Genomic DNA, 25,068 nt, shown 5'->3' with positions numbered 1-25,068 from the left:
CTATCGGCAAGTTTGTGTCCTCGAAAAAATATTCCTTTCACTGTCGACTTTTGTCAATGATATTTCACACAATCAACATGATATTCACATTTGAAAATGTAACTGTTCGTGTGTTTCTTTATTTTCAATGTCTTCCTACATTTGCTACTTTTTCTGTTCCGTCACATGCAACTACCATCTTTGAATACTACAGGGGCGGATCCAGGACGGACTTCTGGGGGGGCGGTGGGTTGTAATACTCCTACTTAGAGCTTTTTTTAAGAGCTCCAAACTCTGTGATGGGTTTAGTTATATATAAAATAAGAAAGCTTTCTCTTCTTCGGGGGGGGGGGCAATCGTCCCCCCTGAATCCGCCCCTGGAATACTAAGAATTTATTTCTTCACTGTCAGCATGCCTCCACTCAATATGCAAATACCAACAACATGCAGCTTTTAACACTTAAATACACCATATTACATCTGTTTTGTCATTACAACAAATTTCATAAAAAATAGCCAATTCGTCCTTTCTTTCCTGTAAATTTTACGTATTTTTCACATATCTGGACCTATTTCGGGCACTTAACAACCCTATTTAAATTATATACTCTAACAAAATTTAATTTTCACTAATAAGGGGCATTTGGTAGATTGATTATTGGAGTTTCTTTTCAGCGCTGAGGGTATATGAGACGTGATTCTACAATTTAGAGTCTGAATCAGTGTAATATATTCAAATTTAAAGAATTTCCAACAGGGAATCCAACCAGGGACCTGGTACACTAAGGTCATGCATTAGCCACTAGGATATAGAGAGAGGGATGTAACGATAATTTAAATATATATTTGATGGAAAAAATGAGTAAAATTCCAGTTTATTTCAAAGAAAAGGAAAAAAATAATGCCTTATGCATTGTAAATAGATGGGTCAAACAGTGGCGGAACTAAAAAGTAATAACTAGGGGGGCAGCCAGAACTCAGTCCATGAGAGGTGTATCATGAGTTCACGCAAATCGTTTTAATTAGAAATCCGTTTATGTACTTCGTTAACAAATTACGCACTTCATGTTTTCAAATTGATTTACAATTTTCCATGGATCCTGCAGTATTTTCCAACTAAACTCTCTCTCGGTGGTTGCTATGGCTAGGTTGGACGCTGACGTTGTGAACCTCAAGTATTATTTTACACATTGTGTAACAGAAATACTGCAATTGTACAACGATAATGTGTGTTAACCGCGTATTTACTTCGGTTTTTTTTATTTAGTAGTTAGGGCAAAAGTCCTATTTTAACAACCACTAGGTACACTCATGTCCAAAATGATTGTCGCATACCTATAACTGTCTTCTTGTAGGAATATAATTTGATAATGATTTTGCAGGGTACTTTTAATACTTATACTATGTGTATACTCACTATGTTTATAATCGGGAAATGTATATTTGTGGTAAATTTCATAGGAAAAGAATTATAAATACAAAAATTAGAATGAATAAAACAAAATGTTGTTAAATGGACAAGAAAGTTTTATTTTCGATTCATTATTCTTATTTACTGTTATTTTGACATGAAATTTTCCACATACCTGTCTTTTCCGATTATACAGATACTAACATTATGAGAAATACCGGGCGAATTCTTTATCAAGTTATATTCCTGCAACAACATATTTATAGACATACGACAAAATTTTGGACATGAGTGTACATATTAAAAGAAGAATAAACCAGCTGAGAATGCTCCAAAAGCATTGCCAGAACGAACTTAAAAAGAATGAAGAGGTGGAGCGGGAAGGATAACTCTGATTGTTCCTACATGTAAAAGTAAATCTTCTTATCCGCTCTTTCTCTTTGTCGCAAAAATTAGCAAAATATTATATCTCTATGACTTACAGTTCTCGAGATATGGCTGCTTAGATATCTAGAAATTCGAACCTTTTTGGCCAATATCTGGGGAACGGTGGTCAGTTGGCCAGTAGACAGTTAATCAGTGACCACCGGTTACTATTTGGTACCAAAATGTTCACATCCTCTTAGTTATTGATCAACATGAATATCATTTCTCTACAACTTATGGTTTCCGAGCTAAGGCTCCTTAAATATCTAGAAATTGGCCATTTTTGGCCAATATCATGACAACGGTAAGACATAGAGAGATGATATTGGTGTTAAGCAATAGCTAAGGGTATGATAAATGTTTTACCGGTTACTATTTGGTACCAAAATATTTACCATCCTCTTAGGTATTGATCAACACCTAATATAATGTCTCTACAGCTTATGGTTCCCCAGTTATGGCTCCTTAAAAATCTAGACATTGGCCATTTTTGGCCAATGTCATGGGAACAGTAAGTCATAGAGAGATGATATTGGTGTTAAACAATACCTAGGAGGACGGTAAACATTTTGGTACCGATATTAATTGGTGGCCAGTTGGACAGTGGCCACCGGTTACTATTTGGTACCAAAATATTTATCATCCTTTTAGATATTGATCAACACAAATATGATCTCTCTATGACTTACGGTTCCCGAGATATGGCTTCTTAAATCTCCGGAAGTCGGCCATTTTTTGGCCAATATCTCGAGAACGGTAAGAGTGACACAAAAAATTAAATCACTTTCTGTGATAGTTTTTGATGCTCTATCGAATGCAAGGTTCAAAATTGAAAAAAAAATCACAAATAACAGACAGACAGACACACAGACACACAGACATAGAGAATTCAATAACGAACATTTTAAATTAGTTGAAAATGTTATAATTAATGTTATGATTTGCGAATATTTATTGATCTGTCGCTAAGTAAAAAGGTTTATTTACTCGTTGTTATGACAGTGATTCGGTTACTAACGTAACAGTTACTATGTACTTTTTTTACATATAATTTTTCAATGTATAACGTTGTCGCATAATACAGAAGTGTATCGCATTGCAGTAAAGCTATTCATAGTTATTGCGAAATATAGTATGTTTATGTGATTGAAACTAGTATGTAATCCTTTAAACAATCTTCGTATTAAGCAGTAAATAATTGTAGATGGAATGTATTACGTGATTTTGATAATTCGAAGTGTGGCGTTGTTATAACTGAAATTATATCTAATGTTTCAAAAATTGTGCAATAAAGAATAAAAAGCAGCGCTTACTGTAAACTTTCAAAAATATATAAATAATAGTTTTAGTTATTTTTGTCACTCAAAATACTGAGGGAACTAGGCCTCCCGGCCCCTAACTAGATCCGCCACTGGAGTCAAAAACGACGATGGCGCACAGCTTATCAATACCGTGAGATTGACAGCACCTAATCTTAAGTGCAGGCGCGGATTACCATTTGATATTATCATCTTCCTGTGGTTTAAAACTCTTTTTTAACAGTCTAGTGCTTATCCTGGTGTCTTTCTTTCTTTGTTCCAGGGATATCGCTTCCCTAGCCCTGTGCTTTCCTGGAGCGGAGAACCAATCCAAGGCGTTGTTGTACTCTTAACATTTACAACTTGCGAGCATGTGCGTCTAACCCTAGAGCACTAGCCGTAAGACTATAGTGCTTCGAAAATTTATGTTTCAATGATTACTTGTATGAAAAGTCAGGATGGCCGAGCGGTCTAAGGCGCCAGACTCAAGCGAAAGCTTTCACTTTACGAGTGATTGAAGACTTCTGGTCCTCTGATGAGGGCGTGGGTTCGAATCCCACTCCTGACACAAGCCTTTTTTTCTTTAAATTTACTACAAGACGTCGTCATCTATTTTCATTGGTAACTTATCCTCTATTTATTTCTAGTTTACAAAAATGTACTTACCTCGGTTAGAGGCCTCAGATCCAAGAACATTGCTTGAAAAACTAACAACAAAATTAAACGTCATTAATGCATTATAATGGTTCAGAGTGCACATAAAAATGTGGATCACAACTTGTACACAAAAACATATTCTTTAAACTATCAATTATAACGATATTGCGTATAAATTATCGTAATAATTGTGTACAGAAATGACTTAGATTGCAGTGTGGTGCTTCTCACTGCTTAAAACATCTATTTTAGAACTTGTTAATTATAAATCTGATGCTAAGATAAAGTGACGCCCATACATATAATTAAACAAAAACTAGAATTAAGTACTCGACTATAAATGAACCGACCACAAAAACTATCTTTTGCTATAAAGATTAAGTCCTATTAAATGTCTGTTCTGATTCAGTAGTTTTGTAGCTGTTCTCAAAATGCGATCAAACTTTCTTCCAGAAGATATTGTCTGGGAGGTGCAAAATCAAATGCGAGAAGCAGGGGTGTATCCAGGGGGGGAGCAATCGGGGCGATTGCCCCCAAAAGAAGAGGAAACTTTCTTATTTTATATATAAATAAAACCCATCGCAGTTTGGAGCTCTTAAATATAGGTGTAAATAGCAGTATTACAACCCACCGCCCCCTCCAGATGTCCGTCCTGGATCCGCCTCTGGCGAGAAGCCAGGGAAATTTCTCCTTCTCACTTTCTCTTTCCTAGCACTAACTTAATTACTGTTTTCCCAGGCTGGGAAGAATATTTTCCACCCCTCTAAAAATTTTCTTAACAACTGTCAAAGATTTTTATGGCTACACAACACTTGTCAAGGGCTTTATTATAGTGTGTATTCAAATAGAACCAAAAACTAGCCGGAGGATCTGGTAATTAGATTTTGTAGTATGAACCAAATATTCGATATAAGATGGATGTCGTATTCATATCGTTCGGTACAATCTGCGCAGGTACAATCTTTATCATCTCAAAAGAAAAGTTGACCGAAGCCTCATAAACTAACAAATAAATAAATTTTTGGTTATTTTTAGTTATTTTTATTATTTAATTTAATTATGGACCTCCTCTCCATGATTACAAGTATACTGAAGAATGATATTGGAAATGTATTCCAAGTTATATTTAAATACGGTTAACTTCTGCAAGGTTGCGAGTTTTTCTATATGTTGGTAGTGGAAAGAACTTGCTCGAGATGCTTGTGGCCTTGGGAATATATATAATTGGATTCTCCTGTGTCTTTCTTTTGTATTGGTCCCAAAAAGAAATAAAGAGAGAGAGAGAGAACTCACTCCTCCCACAGAATTACAAACACAATGGAACTCTTTACCTTGAGTCTCACCTTCAGATATAAAAATTCTATTCAGGATTACCAGGTTGTGTTCTATAGTAATAGATAACTAAATCTTTTATATGTATCGTGAAATTATTAACTGGTTCATACTACCTTTTGCTATCTTAAATAAGTTAAACTAGAAATATCAATCTTTGAAGAAAGCAACGTTTATTTTAACATAATAACTGTGTAACAGTTTCGCCAACTAACTGAACACGTTGGCTTCATCAGACATTGTCACTAAATAAACGTTGCTTTGTTTACATCAGACATTGTCACTAAATAAACGTTGCTTTGTTTACATCAGACATTGTCACTAAATAAACGTTGCTTTGTTTACATCAGACATTGTCACTAAATAAATGTTGCTTTGTTTACATCAGACATTGTCACTAAATAAACGTTGCTTTGTTTACATCAGACATTGTCACTAAATAAATGTTGCTTTGTTTACATCAGACATTGTCACTAAATAAACGTTGCTTTGTTTACATCAGACATTGTCACTAAATAAACGTTGCTTTGTTTAGTGGTTTGTATTTCTACTTTGTCATAAAATTACGTTTCACTAAATAATTTTTCCCTTCATTTTCTCAAAGAAGACTGAGAGAACGTTGAGATTGTAAGACAATTAATAAATTCATGGGACAGACAGACTTTTTCATTCGTAAAAACAGAACTTCTTATCAGTAATCATTGATGAAACTTACGTGTTCGTAAATGACAATGACATAGACCAAAAATTCTTTGGACAATTTTTAGTTATAAAAACAAATATAGACCAAATTTCTGCCTCAAAAAGCGTTTAATTGATATGTATTCTCGTACCGTCTTGTTTTTTTTAAAGTCGTGCTTAAAAGACAGCAGGTGCCGTCTCCAGTGGCGTCGTTAGCTTTTTAAATCTTGGGGGAGTCGGATGAATCAAAATCAAAATCCTCTTTCCGACTAAAGTTATATATACAAACTTGTCTTAGTTTCTTTAAATACATTTGACTAAAATCTGGGGAGGGACGCGTCCCCCGTCCCCTCCGCTAACGACGCCCATATCGTCTTAAATCGACGGGGAGTCGGATGAATCAAAATCAAAATCCTCTTTCCGACTAAAGTTATATATACAAACTTGTCTTAGTTTCTTTAAATACATTTGACTAAAATCTGGGGAGGGACGCGTCCCCCCGTCCCCTCCGCTAACGACGCCCATATCGTCTTAAATCGACGGGGAGTCGGATGAATCAAAATCAAAATCCTCTTTCCGACTAAAGTTATATATACAAACTTGTCTTAGTTTTTTTAAATACATTTGACTAAAATCTGGGGAGGGACGCGTCCCCCCGTCCCCTCCGCTAACGACGCCCATATCGTCTTAAATCGACGGGGAGTCGGATGAATCAAAATCAAAATCCTCTTTCCGACTAAAGTTATATATACAAACTTGTCTTAGTTTTTTTAAATACATTTGACTAAAATCTGGGGAGGGACGCGTCCCCCCGTCCCCTCCGCTAACGACGCCCATATCGTCTTAAATCGACGGGGAGTCGGATGAATCAAAATCAAAATCCTCTTTCCGACTAAAGTTATATATACAAACTTGTCTTAGTTTCTTTAAATACATTTGACTAAAATCTGGGGAGGGACGCGTCCCCCCGTCCCCTCCGCTAACGACGCCCATATCATCTTAAATCGACGGGGAGTCGGATGAATCAAAATCAAAATCCTCTTTCCGACTAAAGTTATATATACAAACTTGTCTTAGTTTCTTTAAATACATTTGACTAAAATCTGGGGAGGGACGCGTCCCCCCGTCCCCTTCGCTAACGACGCCCATATCGTCTTAAATCGACGGGGAGTCGGATGAATCAAAATCAAAATCCTCTTTCCGACTAAAGTTATATATACAAACTTGTCTTAGTTTTTTTAAATACATTTGACTAAAATCTGGGGAGGGACGCGTCCCCCCGTCCCCTCCGCTAACGACGCCCATATCGTCTTAAATCGACGGGGAGTCGGATGAATCAAAATCAAAATCCTCTTTCCGACTAAAGTTATATATACAAACTTGTCTTAGTTTCTTTAAATACATTTGACTAAAATCTGGGGAGGGACGCGTCCCCCCGTCCCCTCCGCTAACGACGCCCATACCGTCTCATATCGTCTTAAATCTCGGGGGAGCCGGATGAATCAAAATCAAAATCCTCTTTCCGACTAAAGTTATATATATTTGGTCTAGGAATTAATTCGTGCGGGTGGACAAGAGATGGCGCAACGAACGGAGCGTCCCACAGTTCCGTGTATCCACACATGTGTTGCAAACCCCTGTCATCGCGTATCGTTCGTAGTATAGGGCAGTGGATTAAAGCGTCAACAACACCAGTTTGTAGTTAAGTGAACATGGCGCAATGTGTGCCTGATAAAGTGTTTTTGTGGGGTGTCCTGCTGCATTACTTTAACATGCAGAAAAGTGCGACTGAAAGTCATCGTATTTTGGTGGAAGTGTATGGTGACCATGCTCTAGCTAAGCGAACGTGTCAGAAGTGGTTTGCACGGTTTAGAAGTGGTGATTTCGGCTTGGCAGACCAAGAGCGAGCTGGACAGCCAAAAAAATTTCAAGACGAAGAATTGACAGCATTGCTCGAGCAGGATTCGTGTCAAACGCAGGAACAACTTGCAGCAGCATTAGGCGTTGATCAAACAACAGTCTCCAAACGCTTGAAAGCCATGGGAATGATTCAAAAGATGTCACATTGGGTTCCACATGAATTGAAAGACAGAGACGTTGAAAGACGAAAAACCATTTGCGAATTGCTGCTTCAATGACAGAGCAGAAAGGGGTTTCTGCATCGAATTATTACGGGTGATGAGAAGTGGATCCATTACGAGAACCCTAAACGAAAAAAGGCCTGGGTGAAACCAGGTGAACCAGGTCCATCACAACCAAAACGAGATATTCACTGTGCAAAGGTTATGCTGTGCATATGGTGGGATATGAAGGGTGTGGTGTACTATGAGCTGCTGCAACCGGGTGAAACTATGAATGGAGAACGTTATCGACGACAATTAATGCGTTTGAAGCAAGCTCTGGCCAGAACACGACCAGAATGGGAGAACAGACATGATAAACTTATTGTTCAACATGATAACGCTCGCCCACATGTCGCAAAACCGGTCAAAACCTATTTAGAAAATGTCGGATGGGAAGTTTTACCCCACCCGCCGTATTTACCAGACGTTGCTCCTTCGGACTACTACTTGTTCGATTGCATGAACAACGATTTGATTGGACAGCGGTTTACTTCTTCAGAAGATATCGAAACATGGGTCTCTGACTGGATCGCTTCCAAGGATGAGGACTTCTTTCGCCACGGAATCCGTACATTGCCTGACAGATGGGCGAAAGTGGTGGCTAGCGATGGACAATATTTTTCTTAAGGTATTTATGTATTTTGTGTTTGTACTACAGCTTCAATGTGTGCGTACCAACCGCACGAATTAATTCCTAGACCAAATACAAACTTGTCTTAGTTTCTTTAAATGCATTTGACTAAAACCTGGGGAGGGACGCGACCCCCAGACCCCTCCGCTAACGACGCCCATACCGTTTCATATCGCAGACTTAAAGAGGGATATTAACCTTCAGTTAACTCTAATTGATAGTATTATTAGCGATGAACAAGATTAATTATACAAGTTTTAGTGAGATGTGTAACAAAAATCACACCATTTTATAGTGCAAAATGTCAAGAAACTGCAATCTGATCTTATAATTTCTATTCAAAAAGTCTTTCTGTTAAGTTATTTCTTCTTCTTCTTTTTTTTTAAAAAAAAAGTTTAATGTCCTATAATTATGCTCCTAGGCTAAGGGGGACAGTGATGATGATAATGAATTAAAGATGGAACGAATAAAGTGAAAGGAAACGGGAGAATCGCGGGAAAACCTACGCACACGCTGTTTGCCATTCTAAAGCCCAATTGGGTATGAAGCACTCTACCATTTAGACACTGTGAACCCTTTTTGATTTACTAAGTGTAAAATTATCTGCTTTTCTCTCTAGTTTAACATTTTCGATAATAAAACAGCAAATAAAATTAATTTTATCTTCAGTGTGCTACTTTAACAATATCCTGTATTTCACATTTCTTATTGTAAATTGAAGCTCCCATTATACCTAAAAGGCTAGAGTTTTCGCTTCTGTGACGAACTTAATTTCTGCTTCCTGTGCGAGTACTTTCAGACTTGCTATGCATAAGAGTCGGAATTCATATACAACGGCTTTGTCCGTCCGCCCGTTTGTCGACAGGTTCCAGAGTGAAACGTTGAGAGATCTCAAGATGAGTTTTTTTTTTCAATCGATCTAGCGTTCCAAGAATAAATTTCATTTCCTCCGTTAACTTTCTATTCATTTCCTCCGTTAACCTAGTTCAAATTAGAAATTTCCGGTTTCATTGTTTATCCAAAGAGAACGAAAGCTTAAAAAAAAAAAAAAATAGAGACGCGGTTTTATTGCAAAGAATTAAGCATCTCAAGCTACTTTCAATGACTATCTCGAACACTCTATTAAAACTGCAAATGGTTCTAATCTAATATTACTTCCGGTTTCAATACTAATTTCCACAGCAAAAACGGTAAGAGGCACAACATGCGGTTCTCAGAGTGATTCATTGTCCCAAAAATAGGTTCAATCTTCTTCATTAATCTTTTATTCAAAACGGAAGTGGTTTAAATTAGCTATTTCCGGCTTTAACATTTATCGTACAAAGAGCAAAAATGGTAACAGGTGGCGGCAAGCTATTTTCTGCAACCGATACAATGTCTCAAAAGTTTATATATATCATCGCAACGCACAACACTAACGAAATCAGAAGTGGTTGAAATGTACTAGTAATTTCCGTTTCGAATTTGACTTACATAGAACAAAAACTATAAGAGATATCGAGAAGTATTTTTTTTTTCAATTGCTTCAGTTTTCCAAGAATAGCTTTCATCTTCTTCCTATTCAAACAGGAAGTTGCTTATTTTAGCGATTTCCAGTTTCAACATTTATCTCATTAGAACAAAAACACTCAGCGATGGCGGGTAGGCCTAATGGCCTTTTGAAATGGATTCATCGTCCGAGAGTGAGGTTCTATCGTTGATCTTATTCCTCTATTGCAACCAGTAGTTATGGATGTACCACTTCAAGTTTGAGTATTGATTTCGTATTGTTTGGTGTCTACCGTAGTTTCACATTGTAAAACAAAACTTCTTTTCTTTTTTTAGTTTAACATCTCATGATTATGCTCTGAGTGTAAGGAGACGGTGATGATGATGATAATCCGAGAAAACCCATGCATTCGGTTTTCAGTCACAATATAGCCCAATTTGGCATGAGCTGGGATCGAACCACGGATCATGGGCTCCAGATAATCCGAGAACCAGAAAAAACCCACGCATTCGGTTTTCAGCCACAATACAGCCCAATTGGCATGAGCTGGGATCGCACCACGGATCATGCGCTCCAGAGGTGAACGCACTACCACTGAGTTGATTTGAGTTTAGTTTAATTTGGCGTCCCTTTCACCAGCGAGGCTATATGAGACGTGGACATATTGATTAACGTTGAATCCGAACCACATGAGCTCCCGCCGGGAATCGAACTCGGGTCTCCCACGCCAAAGGCGCGTACGCTAACCGCTTAGCACTACCTCTGAGACTAGCATATGTGGCTCGCATTCTACACTAAGCTGTAAATACATGCCTTATTATAGTCTCAATGCTGGAAAAGAATCTTAACTAACAAACAATTGAACATGTTGTAACCAATTGGAGTTATTTCAGCTCTATGGACACTCAAGTTTACTATAAAATGTCTTGGCGATTCAACTGTTGTAATCTTAGGTTAATCAACTTTACAGGCAGCTGGAGATTTGAAAATCACAAGGAAAAATGCAACCTTTACTCGAACATGATAAGTATTACAACAACATATTCTATCCTGTAGCTTACCTCCATCCATGAGTACAAAAAATGCTATAATTAAGAAAGGAGACGTTTTCCCAACGAAGTCATACAAAAGTCCTCCAAATGGATATCCTAGAAGAACTCCAAGCGCTATGCTTCCTAAAACTACACCCATCACACGGCTGCGTTCCCAGTCATCTACATAGTTCTCTGCCACCAAACACATTCCTAAAATAAAACATCAGATATTAACAATTTAGGAGAAACAAATGCAAGATACGGGTTACTTTTATCCTAATATGACTTATTGAAATAACAATTACCTGTATCCTATGACTTATTGAGCTGAGCTATCTTTATCCTGATACGATTTATTGAAATAACAATTATCTGTATCCTGATATGATTTATTGAGCTGAGTTATCTTTATCCTGATAAGACTTATGGAAATAACAATTACGTATCCTCATATGACTTAATGAGCTGAGTTATCTTTATCCTGATACGACTTATTGAAATAACAATTATCTGTATCCTGATATGACTTATTGAGCTGAGTTATCTTTATCCTGATACGACTTATTGAAATAACAATTATCTGTATCCTGATATGACTTATTGAGCTGAGTTATCTTTATCCTGATACGACTTATTGAAATAACAATTATCTGTATCCTGATATGACTTATTGAGCTGAGTTATCTTTATCCTGATACGACTTACTGGGCTAAGAGTTTCATTTATCCTTGTTTGAAAATTAACTTTCTCAAACCCTGAAATATTATAATATGAGTTGTTAGTAACGTTATTATCAGGGTACACGGAGTTATACGGTATAATTACACCTAAAATTTCTGCACCACCATCACGTGTATTTAAATATATTTAAAGTTCTGCGTATATTGACTTTAATTCAAGGATGAAATAGAGGCTATAAGGGTGAGTATACGCTATATTAGTATACTATGTATAATAGTATATGCTATATTTTTGAAAATGGTCGAGCTTATATCTATCAAAAATTCTAACAAAGCATCACTAATTACTATAATTAATTTAGTTTATTTTAAACACTAACCTGACACTCCAATACAAGCAGACGCCACTCCTTGAAGACTTCTAGCCACGAAGAGAACAGCGTAGCCCTCACCAAAAGCAAACACTGAAAATGATTTTAAAATATACTAATAACTTTTACATTTTGAATGTAAGTAATAAAAAAAAATCATGTATAAGCTTACCTACTGTAAATATTCACTGTATTTATTGAATCAAAAAAAGTTGTGTACGACTTCTTGGTTTAAATGATATTCCGATTAAATACCTAGGTAGTGTATTAATAGAAAAAATCATCAATTATTTTATTAGAACAGGTGGTTGCCTGTTGCTTGCACAGTAAGCTTGTATGAAGAATTGTATTCACATCCTTCGAGGTAAGTTATTAAAATTGAACGGTAACGTACAATTCAGTGTTGAGTATGTTTATGTACCATGTAGTATGTAGTTTTATTATTACTGCAACATTTCTTCATATTTTTTCTATATTAGGAATAATCGTGAGGCAACAGACAGTCACTTGTTCAAAGTCAGTGCATGGAATAAGATTGCCATCCAATGATATGAAAATATGTCTAAATTGGATTAATAAGTCTAAATCATTTGGGATAAATAGGGCCACCATATTTTTCATGGGTCATCAGTGATGCCTTTTATTCCCGTCATTTTACAGTCCAATGGCCTAAACGTGCCTCTATCATTGATTGATCGGAAGTATAAAAATAACATCAGTAGGGAAACTATATATATTCTAATCGGGATAAAGGGCCAGTGACCTAAACTTGTCTGTATCATTGATTGACTGCAAGTGTAGTAGTGACATCAGCAGTGAGACTATATTTAAATCAAGATAAAGTCCAATGGCCTGATTTAATCTTTTATCATTGATTGATCGAAGGTATGATAGTGTGATTAATATTGACTAATATTCAGCAGCGTGAGACTTAATATTCCGTAACGATGAACACCATAATCTACACTTTCCTCTAGCATTGATTAGTAGGAGCCATAACAGTGACGTCAGCTAGAACTATATACAAGGGCCGTTTCGAAAGTAATCTCCGATTGGTTGAAAAAGAAACATCAAAGTAAATAGGAATAAGTTATTATATACATACGAAAACAACTACTTTGCTTTATTTTTCAACATAGTTTCCATAAATATTCAAGCACTTATCACATCTTTGTTATAGTTTAGAAATTAAATCAGCATAAAAATCTCCTGCCTGTGCCTTGAGTCAGTCTGTAACCACATCTTTCAGCTCCTTATATTATACAGTCCCGGAAATCTATGGAAATTCATCGGAAAGCTCCGAGATTGTGAAACGTCGATTTTCACGAACGTTTCCTTCAATTTTCTGAACAAGTTCATCGGTGACCATAGAGGGCTTGCCACTCGTCTCTTCGTCATGAATGTTTGTTCGTCCACTTTTAGATGAACGAACTCATTCACAAACAACTCCTTCACTCATCACACTTGGTCCATATACGGCACGCAGTTCCCAATGAATAGCTATTGCCGAATATCGTTTTGCCGTAAGAAAAAGTATAACAGGTCGCACCTCGCACTTGGCGGAGTTTTCTATTGCAGCATACATTTTGAGACGCTACAAAAGTGGAATTAGTGATCAGACAACCTTCACTCTATCATGACTGGAGACAGACTGATCTACCGCGCACGTCTGTGCAAAGATGGTAGAGCTGCCCTACTACTTCACTCACAGTGACCAATCGGAGGTTACTTTTTGAATGAGCCTCGTATTTCGTCACGATATAGAGCAATGACCTAAACTCGCCTCTATCATTGATCGATTGAAAAATAATAGTGGCGTCAGAAATGAAGCCATATATTGCATAGTTGCCTCTAGTCAAAGAGCTGCCAAATTAAATGTTAGAAATAAAATTTAAAAAAAAAAACATTAGAGACAGGATGAAATAAAATGCTCAGTAAAATATAGAATAAAAGAAATAATGAATTGGAAAATATTAAAATGATAATTAGTGTTATATAAAGTAAAGATAAGAATAATATAAGCACATGGTTAAAAGTTACAAAGCTACAGAACAAAAGGGTTGGTGAATGTCGATAAATTCTATAGCACGAATAACAAACGAGGTGGTTGGAAAATCAGTATCATGCGGTTTCAAAATCTCTTAACTCAATATATTGTCATAAAGGTTTAATCACAGATTTCATACCTTTAAGCATATTAAACAGGTTATTCTTCATTAATTCTTTCTTTCTTTCTTTTAAGACTCATTATTATGTTTCATGAGATGATCGCAGTGACATTTTCCTGATTCCTCCATTTTGGTTTTTGATACGGTGCAGTTAAAACAATTTCGAAACCAGACTACTTATGAGTAGAGTGAGAACTTATTCGTAAATTGTAGAACAAATTTATCAATTATGAATTTCTTTTTCTCGGCTATGTATAATACGATAGTTTTTAAAATTTCTCTTCTAATTCTTCAAAGATTGGTACCAGTAATGATAAATATTTCTTCGTACTTGATTTTGAAAATATTTTACTTAATTTACAAGTATCTTTTCATGATATTATTAAACTTATGATATCTTAATAAATTCAAAATTGATCTTTAACAGTACCTCAAATCAAAAGAGTCGAGTCTAAAATTTTCAAGGGTTAATTTTACAAAGCCCGCTCCAGTTGGTATTCTTACGCAAACACGAACAATGGCACTATTCTCAACCATAAAAACAAACAAACAGTCGTAATAAGAAATATTAAAGCAAAGAAATTTTCATTTAAGCGCATATCTACTTTTGCTAAAGCACCTGCTCCTGACGGTTGCTTCGCGGACAACCCTTCTGCTTTGCCCTGCCCTGACGTATATTAGATGCAATACAGGTTTGTAGTAGTCAACTTACAAATGCACCCAGAACAACAATCCCATCTGTCGCACAAATCCTTCCTTCCGTGCCTGGATAAGGATACAAACTGGAGTGTGAAATGTAAAGTTAATCCGCGTTCAAAACCAAATGATGAAATTGAAAACTTTAACCTGCAAGGGAAATAAAATTGAACTTCATCGCTTTTGGTTTACAATTGCACTGTTGAATTTCTTTGTTCGATTACAGAAAAAAATCGGTACTAGAAAGGAATTATACTGTACTTACACAAGGAAGATAAAAGTAGGATAAGCGATCCAGTGAAGAGAGGTAGATTGTATCCAACCTGGCTTGTCAGAGATCCAACTGCTGGATTCACAATCAACTGTACAAGAGCCTTAGATGAAAACAAAAGACCCACGCGTCCATTCTCGTTAATAATATCTTCTGGAATTATTTCTGAAGATGATGTAGAAGTCGTTTGTGTTGAGTTCACATCATCTGTTGAATAATTTTGTACTTTATTAGAGTCTTGTTGAGTAGATGATTTCGGTTTATCAACCAGAAGTCTTCTCAATCCGAAGGACTGAGGCTGATGATTCGTGGATAATGTGAGAACAGGTTTACCTGAAAGTCGTGGCCAAACCTTGGATTCTTTTAACAAAATATTTTTATCATGTTTTGAAGGAACAGCAAAGCTTTCAATCCACTGCTTTACTGGTTTTGAATGAGTATCATGGAATCCATTGGTTTCGTCAGTTATTGAACTTCCTTTGATAATCCGTTTATACAGTAAGTCGATATTTTTATCAGGAACTTGTTTATACAAATAAACTTTTGCATCTTCTGAGCAATTACCTGACACTTCTGCTTTTACTTGGCCTGACTTTACAAGAATAAATGAGAAATTGCAGCTATCGTTTCTTCCAGGAATTCTATTGTTTAGTTTCGATGGTGTAGCCTTATCTCCTGAGAGAGGCAGCAGATGGTCATTGGATACTTGTGGTAACGCTGTTATCTTCGTTGCTTTGTTCTCTAAACTATATAAGTAGTCTGGAATAATAGGTACTGGAAGAAAAAGAAACATTTAGATATACAATAATTATGTGAAACTAAATCTATATTAATTTTAAGTTAGTGTAATCTCAAAAGAGTTATAAGTCTAGAATAATAAATGAGTTAATGAAACATTAATTTTAAAAAAATAAGGCTTGGCTAAGGACAGAAGTCAATGAAGAACTTTCGTGAATGAATCCAGTGTTGCCAGATCTGAAGATTAAAAAGTAGCGTCGTCCATGCTTTAAACGTCGTCAACATCTAGTGACCCACTTGCCGGTAAATGTCGATCGTCGATATAGGGACACGTCGAAGGATTGCCGCTAGTGTGCCACTAGTGGCAGGGTTTCGTCGAGTCGAAACAAATATCTAGATCGGGGTGTTGAAGTTACCACCCCGTAGCAGCGAGGATTTCGTTTTGGTCCGCGCTCCTTCGATTCGTCGCGGAGAATCGCGAAGATCCAACAAGAACTTTGGCCAGTGACGTGCATACGGTTTTTAATATATAGTAGTTTTTCCTGACGAATTGTTCCTAAAGTGAGCTCCGGGGGTCAAGAGTAACTCCTGCCTCTACATCATGAAGTGACAAATCTTGAGATGAGTGCGTATAATTGTATGAATTTAGATGACAACTGTCGTCGATCATTAAAAAGTAAATATGGAAGAACTATGGAATAAAGTAAATAGAAACGTGTTGTTTTGTTATAAAATTACATGGCGAACGCATTTTATCTGATCTCAAATGGTTATTGTCGAATATACATGGTTAAAGGAGTAATCTGATCAGCCAAATTAAAAAGACTTCAGCGATTCATCCCTCTACAAGCGAGATTTTCTTCATCGCCTCCGTAGTGAACTCAGAAGAACATGCGGCTAGTAATCATAAGATTGGTGGTTCACGCCAACCCCGAGATACTTTTTTTTTTTTTTTACTTTTTTAAAGGTGTTTTTCAGACTCACCTTAATGTAAACAAATCATGCACATAGGTGATTTACCATATTTTGGTTGAGTAATTTTGTGGTTCGTTGGCGTTTCGTCAAGTCTCTCAAGCTGGTGGTATAACTTTCAAAACGGAAGTGGGGCCGCCGCGGATCGTCGCTACGGGGCCGCCAATTTTTGGCGAGATGTCACTAGTTGCCCATCGGTGGTCCACCGACGCTTACGGCATGAAGACATGGTCAGTGATATTGCAATAGCGCAAAATTAAGAAAGTTCTCAGATCTGAAGATTAAAATGTAGGCTACTAAAACAAGAATTGAATGTTAGTTCATTGTGAACAGAATACTCAACAAAACTTTTATTGTAATATATTAAAATAAATTATTCTGATTTCATATGTCAAAATAAGAAAGTAACGTATTCTTAATTATAGCTAGCAGATAATTAAAATAGCCCAAAAGGTAGTGTGTGGCCCAATTTGAAATTTTGGTAGGGAGGACACTTGAAAAGTCGCCCAATCCGCTACTTGTAGCCCAATTTGGCAACACTGAATGCATAATTGAATCTTAAGTATTTAACTAACATACAAAAGTTGAATTAATGAAAAAAAGCATCGTTTAAGAAAATGTACACTATTTTCAATTTAAAATAAAATTTTGTTTTTTCTTTATAGTAACATACACAAAGAAAAGATTTATTAGAATATAAATCTTTTCCTAATTAATGCTAATGAATTGAATTAATACCAAGGATCTTATAAAATAGAGGATCTGCCCTTACAACAAAATCCTGAAGCCATACGTCACAGTTTCGCCACCCCTACTCTGGCCACTCCGCCCAATAGGATCGCAATGTTTTGAGCCAACAATCATTGCGGAAACGAAAGTAGCCAATCAGGCGATGGCAGAAACGAGAGTAGCCAATCAGACGTGCCGATGCTCGGTTGTTTTTTTGACTTCATCGATTTAATAGAATGAAGATACATATGGGCAGATCCTCTATTTATAACATCCTTGATTAATACAACCGCTTTTTACTGTGTATATTGTAAAATGTTTTGAAACATCGTTAAATTTTTATATCTGTAGCCAGAAATACTATTTACCAATATAAATTCTTTAAAAAAGAATGGTTTGGGTTCGCTGGAAACGTAAGCACTTATTCTCTGTTCATAGAGTAGACGAACAATCAAAAACAAGTTTTTTACTTTCTAGCGACAAAAAGAATGAGAAGATATGATGCGTTGGATGGAAAAGTGGCGTAACTCATTTTTTTTTTTCGAAAATGAGATTAAGTCATTTAATGGCAAAGTTTCGTATGTCAGAGTTAAAAATAGGCCAGGAGATGGTAGCACAAAGAACGTCATAAATTTGCAATCACAATGAACGACAAGAATCGCTTTACAAAGGCCCTCAAGTCATCAGGAAACTAAAGGAGAAGGAAGTGATTGACTTGTTGCCATTTATATCACCTATCCATCATCACTACTTCTTGTCTTTAAAGGACAATGACTAGCATGGAGATTATGACAACGTGTACTGTGACAATAATGATTATGCATATTGTTCCATTATGCCTTCCTTATTCATGTTGCCGTTTACATTGACGTTGCCATTTTGTCTTTTATAACTTATTTTTACGATCATTGACTGCTGTGCATTGTTTTTGTAACATATTGTTCTGTTACACAAGGAGTTGGATGGCAAAGTGGCTTAAGCCAATATTACTCGTCATTTTATATACTGATGTGTTTATTAGAGTAAATACAGGTAATTCTATAAACTTATGAACTTATATGTACATAACGAGTCTTCACGTCAAGTTACATAGGGATACAAATCTACAATACTTGTAGAATTTCCTGTATTTATTTTAATATCTAGAAATGACGAGCACCACTTCTCTTTCCAGCTCCTCAATTATGTGCTATTTCACTGAATATATAAGAACTCTATGTATATATTCTGACTGTTTTATTTCTGGTGGTACGCAACGGTACGACGTACCGGCACCTTTTTTTTAGTGAGAACAGAATATTTCCTCTCCTGTCTTAGAAAGGGGTTGATGACAAACTTCAAAAATACCAAATAATAAACATATAGTTTCATTGAGTTTTTATTGTCTTCCTTTTTTTTTTCCTTTCTAGAGAAAGAGTTGCGAATCTTTGTTCCTTCTTGAAGTCAGTTAATTGCATTCAGGGACTAGAAATATTTGGTCCCAATTTTTTTCGCCTCCCTTTTTTCGTTTCTTTTTCGCACGATATTATAAATCATAAAGGCTCTGAACCCATCAGATTTTTTCTGAAAACACTGACCTCCTACAATGATATAATCTCAACAAATTTGTCTGTCGCTGAAATTCGACTAAACTGAAAACAAGCACAAAAATTCTGTTGAGAATCCACCTCTGTACTTTCTCCACAGAGGAGCCTTTGCTCAGTTCCTATTCTAATGTATCTAATTAATTGTTTTTATTCATTGTTAGGAAGAGGATTAAATGAAAACCTTCTCTAGATTTTTTTCACATAATTTATACATTAATTTAATAGAGGTTTGTTGAACATTGTACTGTATTTGTGTTATTGAAATTCAGCATTTATGGAACTCCTGCTGAATTTTGAAAACAAACAATAATAGAAACTTTCACCCCTTTACAGAAAGAGAAAAGAGCAAGAAAGAAATCACTAAGAACTATTGATTATAAATGTGTTTATTGTATTATAAAATTAAGATGTAAGAATCAGACATTTTAAAATCATCTTGATATATATTTACATAAGTTTTCAGTTACAAGACTGCAGTGATATGCTACTGGGCATAATTATTTTTATTATTGTTACTACTACTACTACTACTACTACTACTACTACTACTACTACTACTACTACTACTACTACTACTAATAATAATAATAATAATAATAATAATAATAATAATAATAATAATCTACTAACTAACTAACTAACTAACTAACTCTATGCCCTATGGAACCCGGAGGTTCAATGCCGCGTTCACAAAAGCTCTCCACTGACTTCTATCCTTAGCTAATTGCATCCAGTTTCTACTTTGTATTCCTATCTCTGGGAGATCCATCTTAATATTGTCCTCCCATCTGCGCCTAGGTCTTCCTAATGGTCGTTTTCCGATTGGTATTCCAGTCAAGACTTTGAAAGCGTTTCTACTTTCTTCCATTCTAGCTTCATGACCCGCCGACCTAAGCCTCTTAGACTTCAGGCATGATTATCGTTCTATATATTTTAAGCTTTAAATTCCTCGACAGAATTCACGACGACAAGAGATTTTGAACCGAATAGTAACACGAATTTCCTGCTTTTAGTTAACATTTAACTTCTTCGTGAATATGATTTTTCTCTGTTAACATTGATTCTAGATATTTGAAAGTATCCACTTTATCAAAAGTATTATTTAGTATTTTAACGCATCCATAATTTGCCGTATTACGGTTCCGACGCACTTCCATGTATTTAGTTTTCTCTCCATTTACTTCTAAACCCATGTCCCTGCAAGCGTTTAATAGGACTTCTGCATTTCTTTCTATTGTTCTCTTGTCATCCCCTATTAAATTTACATCATCAGCATATGCCATAACCTGGTGAATACCGTTTAACTCTAGGTCCTGGTTGATATCTTTCATTTTCCTTATGACGTATTCCAGAACAAAGTTAAATAATAATGGCGACAACGCGTCTCCTTGTTTCAGGCCATTTTCGACGTGAAAGCTCGTGGGCAAAAATTTTCCTACCCGGACTTTACTTTGGGATTCATTTAAACATATCTTAATTAATCTAATTAGCTTTCTCGGTATTCCAAGTTCTGTAAGAACTACTACTATTACTACTACTACTAATAATAATAATAATATCCTGAAAGGTATGCAACCTTTTAACCATTATGAACTTGAGGTCCAGCATACCGGCACCTTTATTTTTAGAAATAGAACGTTCTATTCTGATATCTACACTTTCCGAGTTGGTTACATACCTTAGCAACATAAAGGATTCAGAACATAATTTTGTACTTTTTGTCCGATTTTTTTATATCGATTCTAATAAAAGTCTCAATATCTGAAAATGTCTCGAAAGATCTTACGTACTTGGCCATCCAACACCTCATATGTGATCGTGAATAAAAAATCTCATTCGAACATGGTTACACATTTCATGATCATTACATACAAAATAGTGGATTTTGGAGTCCGTTTACCTGTTTACCTGTGCATTTATATGTGTTGAGGTCTAGAGATCCCACCATTCAATATATCGGGACTAAATTCGAAACTTAAGGGGTATCGGACTTTTCTGAGGATGTTACCCTATTTTGTCCGTATATCCGAAAAAAGGTGTTTAACTAAAAGTGAAAATTGAAAATTATTTTGACGATTTTATTCATATCTCATAAATACATGGTATATCTTTAATGATGGGTCAAACTTCAAGGGATGATGAAGCATGACAAAAGAAGTAATTTAAGATAAGAAGTTGTTATCCGAAAATCGTCAGTTCTCAGCTATAGCCCACCGAAAATGTACCAAGACAGAAGAAAAATGAATAGAACTAAAGAACTAATTGTCGGAGAAAGGTCGGGTCAAAGGAAATAGTGCATTATTGAACCTGCAGATTCGATTCATGTACAAATCGATTAGAAACAGTGGTGGTTCAAGAGAAGAATCACAGAAATGTACTGTATTACTATCGGAGCATTGGAGAAAAGGCTAGGGAGAATTACAGTGATTCAAGAGGACATAACAAAACGTGAGGCCTCGCCGGCGTCACGAAAGCTGTATAAATTGTGGAAAATGTGGGACCTCAAAGCCCGGATATCACCGAAGGTTGAGAGCGATTCTAGGAAGCAGGAGCCTTGGAGCAAGAAATATGTACGTAATAAACGACAACCGAGTGACGTATGAGGTCGGGTGCAACAATTGTACATTGTGTGTATGGTAGTGGAGGACAACACATACTAAGACTAGACAAGACTGAAAATTATACTGGTAAAAGCAGCAAATGTATTTACAGACACAACAGGTGCTCAAAATGGCGTCCCCTGATTTCAATGCAGACAAGGCATCACCATAATAAGTTTTGCCTCATATTCTCGAATATGCCTGTTTTGTGCTAATAATATTACAGGCAGCGAGGCTTTGTGCAAGGAGGGTTTCTTCGTTCTGTACAGGTGTGTCGTAGTCGAGAGATTTTATGTAACCCCACAAGAAGAAATCAATTGGGTTGAGATCAGGGAATCGTGCCGGCCAAGAAATAGGATCTCCCTTCCGATCCACCTATACGGTAAGGAATAGTCAAAGCACTGGCGAGCAGCTACTTCAAAGTGTGCTGGAGCTCCGTTATGCTGAACCCACATACGTTGACGAACATCAAGAGGTACATTAATAATTCAGGGAGTCTTTCTTGCACGATCAATGCGTACAATGGTGCAGTTAACTGAGGTGGTAAGAGATATGGTCCTATAAGCTTGTTATAGACCATGCCTGCCCAGATATTTACCCAAATCTCTTGTTATGTCCACGCACAATGGTACCATGGGGATTTTCTTCGGTCCACACATGACTATTCCGGCTATTGAATACACCCTCTCTCGTAAAACAGCCTTCATCTGTGAAGAGTATCGCGGCATGAAACTGCGGGTCATGCAAACAGCGCTGTACTAGCCATTCACTAAACATCACACAGGGTGCGAAGTCTGTAGGATGCAGATCTTGAACTTTCTGTGGATGATAGGGGTTACTCTCTAAACAGTACTATGATCAACCCCCACTTCATGTGCTAATGCTCTAGTGCTTGCCGAAGGTTGTTCTGTCACACGATCAAGAACCTCTTCTTCAAGGTCTGGAGTCCTGGTTGTTCGTCTCCTTCCGCGGTCGTGACGTAATGGGCGCAAGAGTCCCGTTTCCCGTAAAAGTCGAAATAGCCTCGAAAACATGGAGTACTTTGGATGTCGCCTGCATGGATACTTGTTGTAATACAACCTTGTAGCTGCATGACTGTTTCAATTGGCTAGCCCATAAAAAACATCATATCTGCAAGTTCTTCAAACGTGAACTCCATTTCACTCCCGCACTAATCTCTCTACCGTCTAAGAGCACAGACAACGCACAGGTACAGATACTGAGAGACTACTCACAGGCCTTCTTCAGTTTAGTGAACGAAACACTCGCCTGCAAACGATAACGTAAATGACCTACGAGTATTGTAATACAGTATTGTATTACAATACCTACGAGTATTGTAATATTTCCTCTGTTGGCGTGTCGAATGATGCTTTTAACGAGACGAAACGTGTTTTCTTGTGAGTTACTAAATGGGGTCTTCAAGAAAATATTTATGCAAGATTGCGTGTGAACCATTGTACTTGCCACAGCGTCACGAAAGAGGATTAAACGCAACTTGAGGCTATTGAAAGTCGGGTTTGCTTATATTTACAATAATTGGTGGAATACGGAACTAGGATAAACCCGTAGACACAAGTACAACGATGTCATCGAACACGAAACCTCACAGGATTTGGGATCGACACCAGTACTTCCGGATTCAGATCTGAGTGCTTCACCACGCAATCACGATGCATCAAGGATGATATTAAAAGGTAATGTTTACATATCAACAATGTTTGAGCTGTGGGGTGTAGGAGCTCTCTTGTGGCTAGTAGTCGCCAAGTCTAATAGATGATGATGCTGATAACTCACCTCCATTTGTACTATCAGTAGCTAGCACAACCTACTCCAATGCTTGTGCAGCCATGCCTTTTCCAAACAAATACCACTGTGTACATTTTGTATTTATGTTGTTCGATCCCGATATTTCAAACGGTTCTGCGTACCAGAATTACAACTCAGCTTCCACTTCGGATATTTGTCTCCGGCACGAAGCGTGTGTCCATTTCCTATGAACAAACCCTTACGCCGCCACTGTTCCTCATCGATTTGTACATGAATCGAATCTCCAGGTCAAATAATGCACAATTTCCTTTGACCCGATCTTTCTCCGACAATTCATTCTCTCGTTCTCGCTCGTTTGTACGATTAGTCAATCGCAGTTTCGGCGGGCTATAGCTTGGGATTGCTGCATTTCCGAAATGGTGATCCGTCTCTCTAATTGCTTTGTGTGTTCTTCTCCATTCTCCCGGTAAGTTTTACTCAATGTTTCCAATCCCAACCAATGCTGTCATATGAGCTGTGGGGTGCGCCTTTCTGAATTGGTTGTTCCCGTTTTCTGTCGACATTGCTCCTTTTCAAGCCACACAGGTGTCATCTTGCGCCATGTGAGCTTTTTTGGTGGACAAACACCGTGTGCGTGGGTTTTCTCGGGATCTTTCCGTTTCCTCATACTTTCTTTATTCCATCATTTCAGTCATTTCTCATCATCGCCGTCTCCCTTAGCCTTCGTGCATAATCGTGGACGTTATTTCATTTCAAAGCATATTAGTGGTGTCCTTCTTCCAAAACTAAAGAGAAATGTAGTATTGAACATCGGTGATTCCGTACACCATAGGTTCCGACTACATGGGTATGTCCTTCACTCCGAGACTCAAGCATCCGTTGGATTTTTTTTCGAAATAACATTTACATGACATTGACAAAAACTTAGTGCCCGCAAGTTTGACTTAATGGGCAGATGGTTATACGTTGAATAATTGTTTATCAATATAACTTTTAGCCTCCTTAGGTATACGGCACATCGAGGATTGAGTGATATAACATTATACCACAACAATAAATCGTATAAAACTACATAAGCTATATATAAAACTACATAAGCTGACATAAATTATTGAGCACTTCCTGTAGGGCTACAATGATTAAATTTGGCATGGTTTTAGCTTTCCGGAACTAACCCACAGGAAAATTGCCAAAAGTGAATGTTTTTAATTTTTAGGGGGTCTAAAGAGGGGATGAAAAAATTCTCCATGTTATTTAAATGGGCCTTTTTTTGGACATATAATCTCATGTTTTAGGTACTGAGAATTGGAATAAAAACTTGAAATTCAGTATGCTTGTATGTTTTCGTTAGCATTACCTAAGAAAATCAGTAAAAATAAAAATTTCCAACCGTAGAGTGGTTTAATGGGGAACTGAAAAATCTTTC

General features: G+C 36.8%; 1 protein-coding gene and 1 non-coding gene across 2 annotated transcripts in view; one reads left to right on the top strand and one right to left on the bottom strand.

The window, feature by feature from the left end:
- Positions 1-25,068, bottom strand: part of LOC145667106 (synaptic vesicular amine transporter-like) — an 86,978-nt gene that overhangs the window by 50,441 nt on the left and 11,469 nt on the right. Inside the window, exons 2-5 of the mRNA XM_081734846.1 lie at positions 15,242-16,021; positions 12,122-12,205; positions 11,089-11,271; positions 3,781-3,821 (exon numbers count right to left, since the gene is read on the bottom strand). Of these exons, the coding sequence (XP_081590972.1) occupies positions 3,781-3,821; positions 11,089-11,271; positions 12,122-12,205; positions 15,242-16,021 (1,088 nt within the window). The remainder of the gene's footprint in view (positions 1-3,780; positions 3,822-11,088; positions 11,272-12,121; positions 12,206-15,241; positions 16,022-25,068) is intronic.
- Positions 3,567-3,682, top strand: TRNAL-CAA (transfer RNA leucine (anticodon CAA)). Its single transcript has 2 exons — positions 3,567-3,604; positions 3,637-3,682. It is a non-coding gene; the product is annotated as a tRNA-Leu (tRNA).

This window comes from Thermobia domestica, chromosome 12 (assembly GCF_964235325.1).
Source record: "Thermobia domestica chromosome 12, izTheDome1.hap1.1, whole genome shotgun sequence".
NCBI lineage: Eukaryota > Metazoa > Arthropoda > Insecta > Zygentoma > Lepismatidae > Thermobia > Thermobia domestica.
Note: the sequence above shows the minus strand (reverse complement) of the source record. Positions and strands in the feature narration are given on the sequence as shown.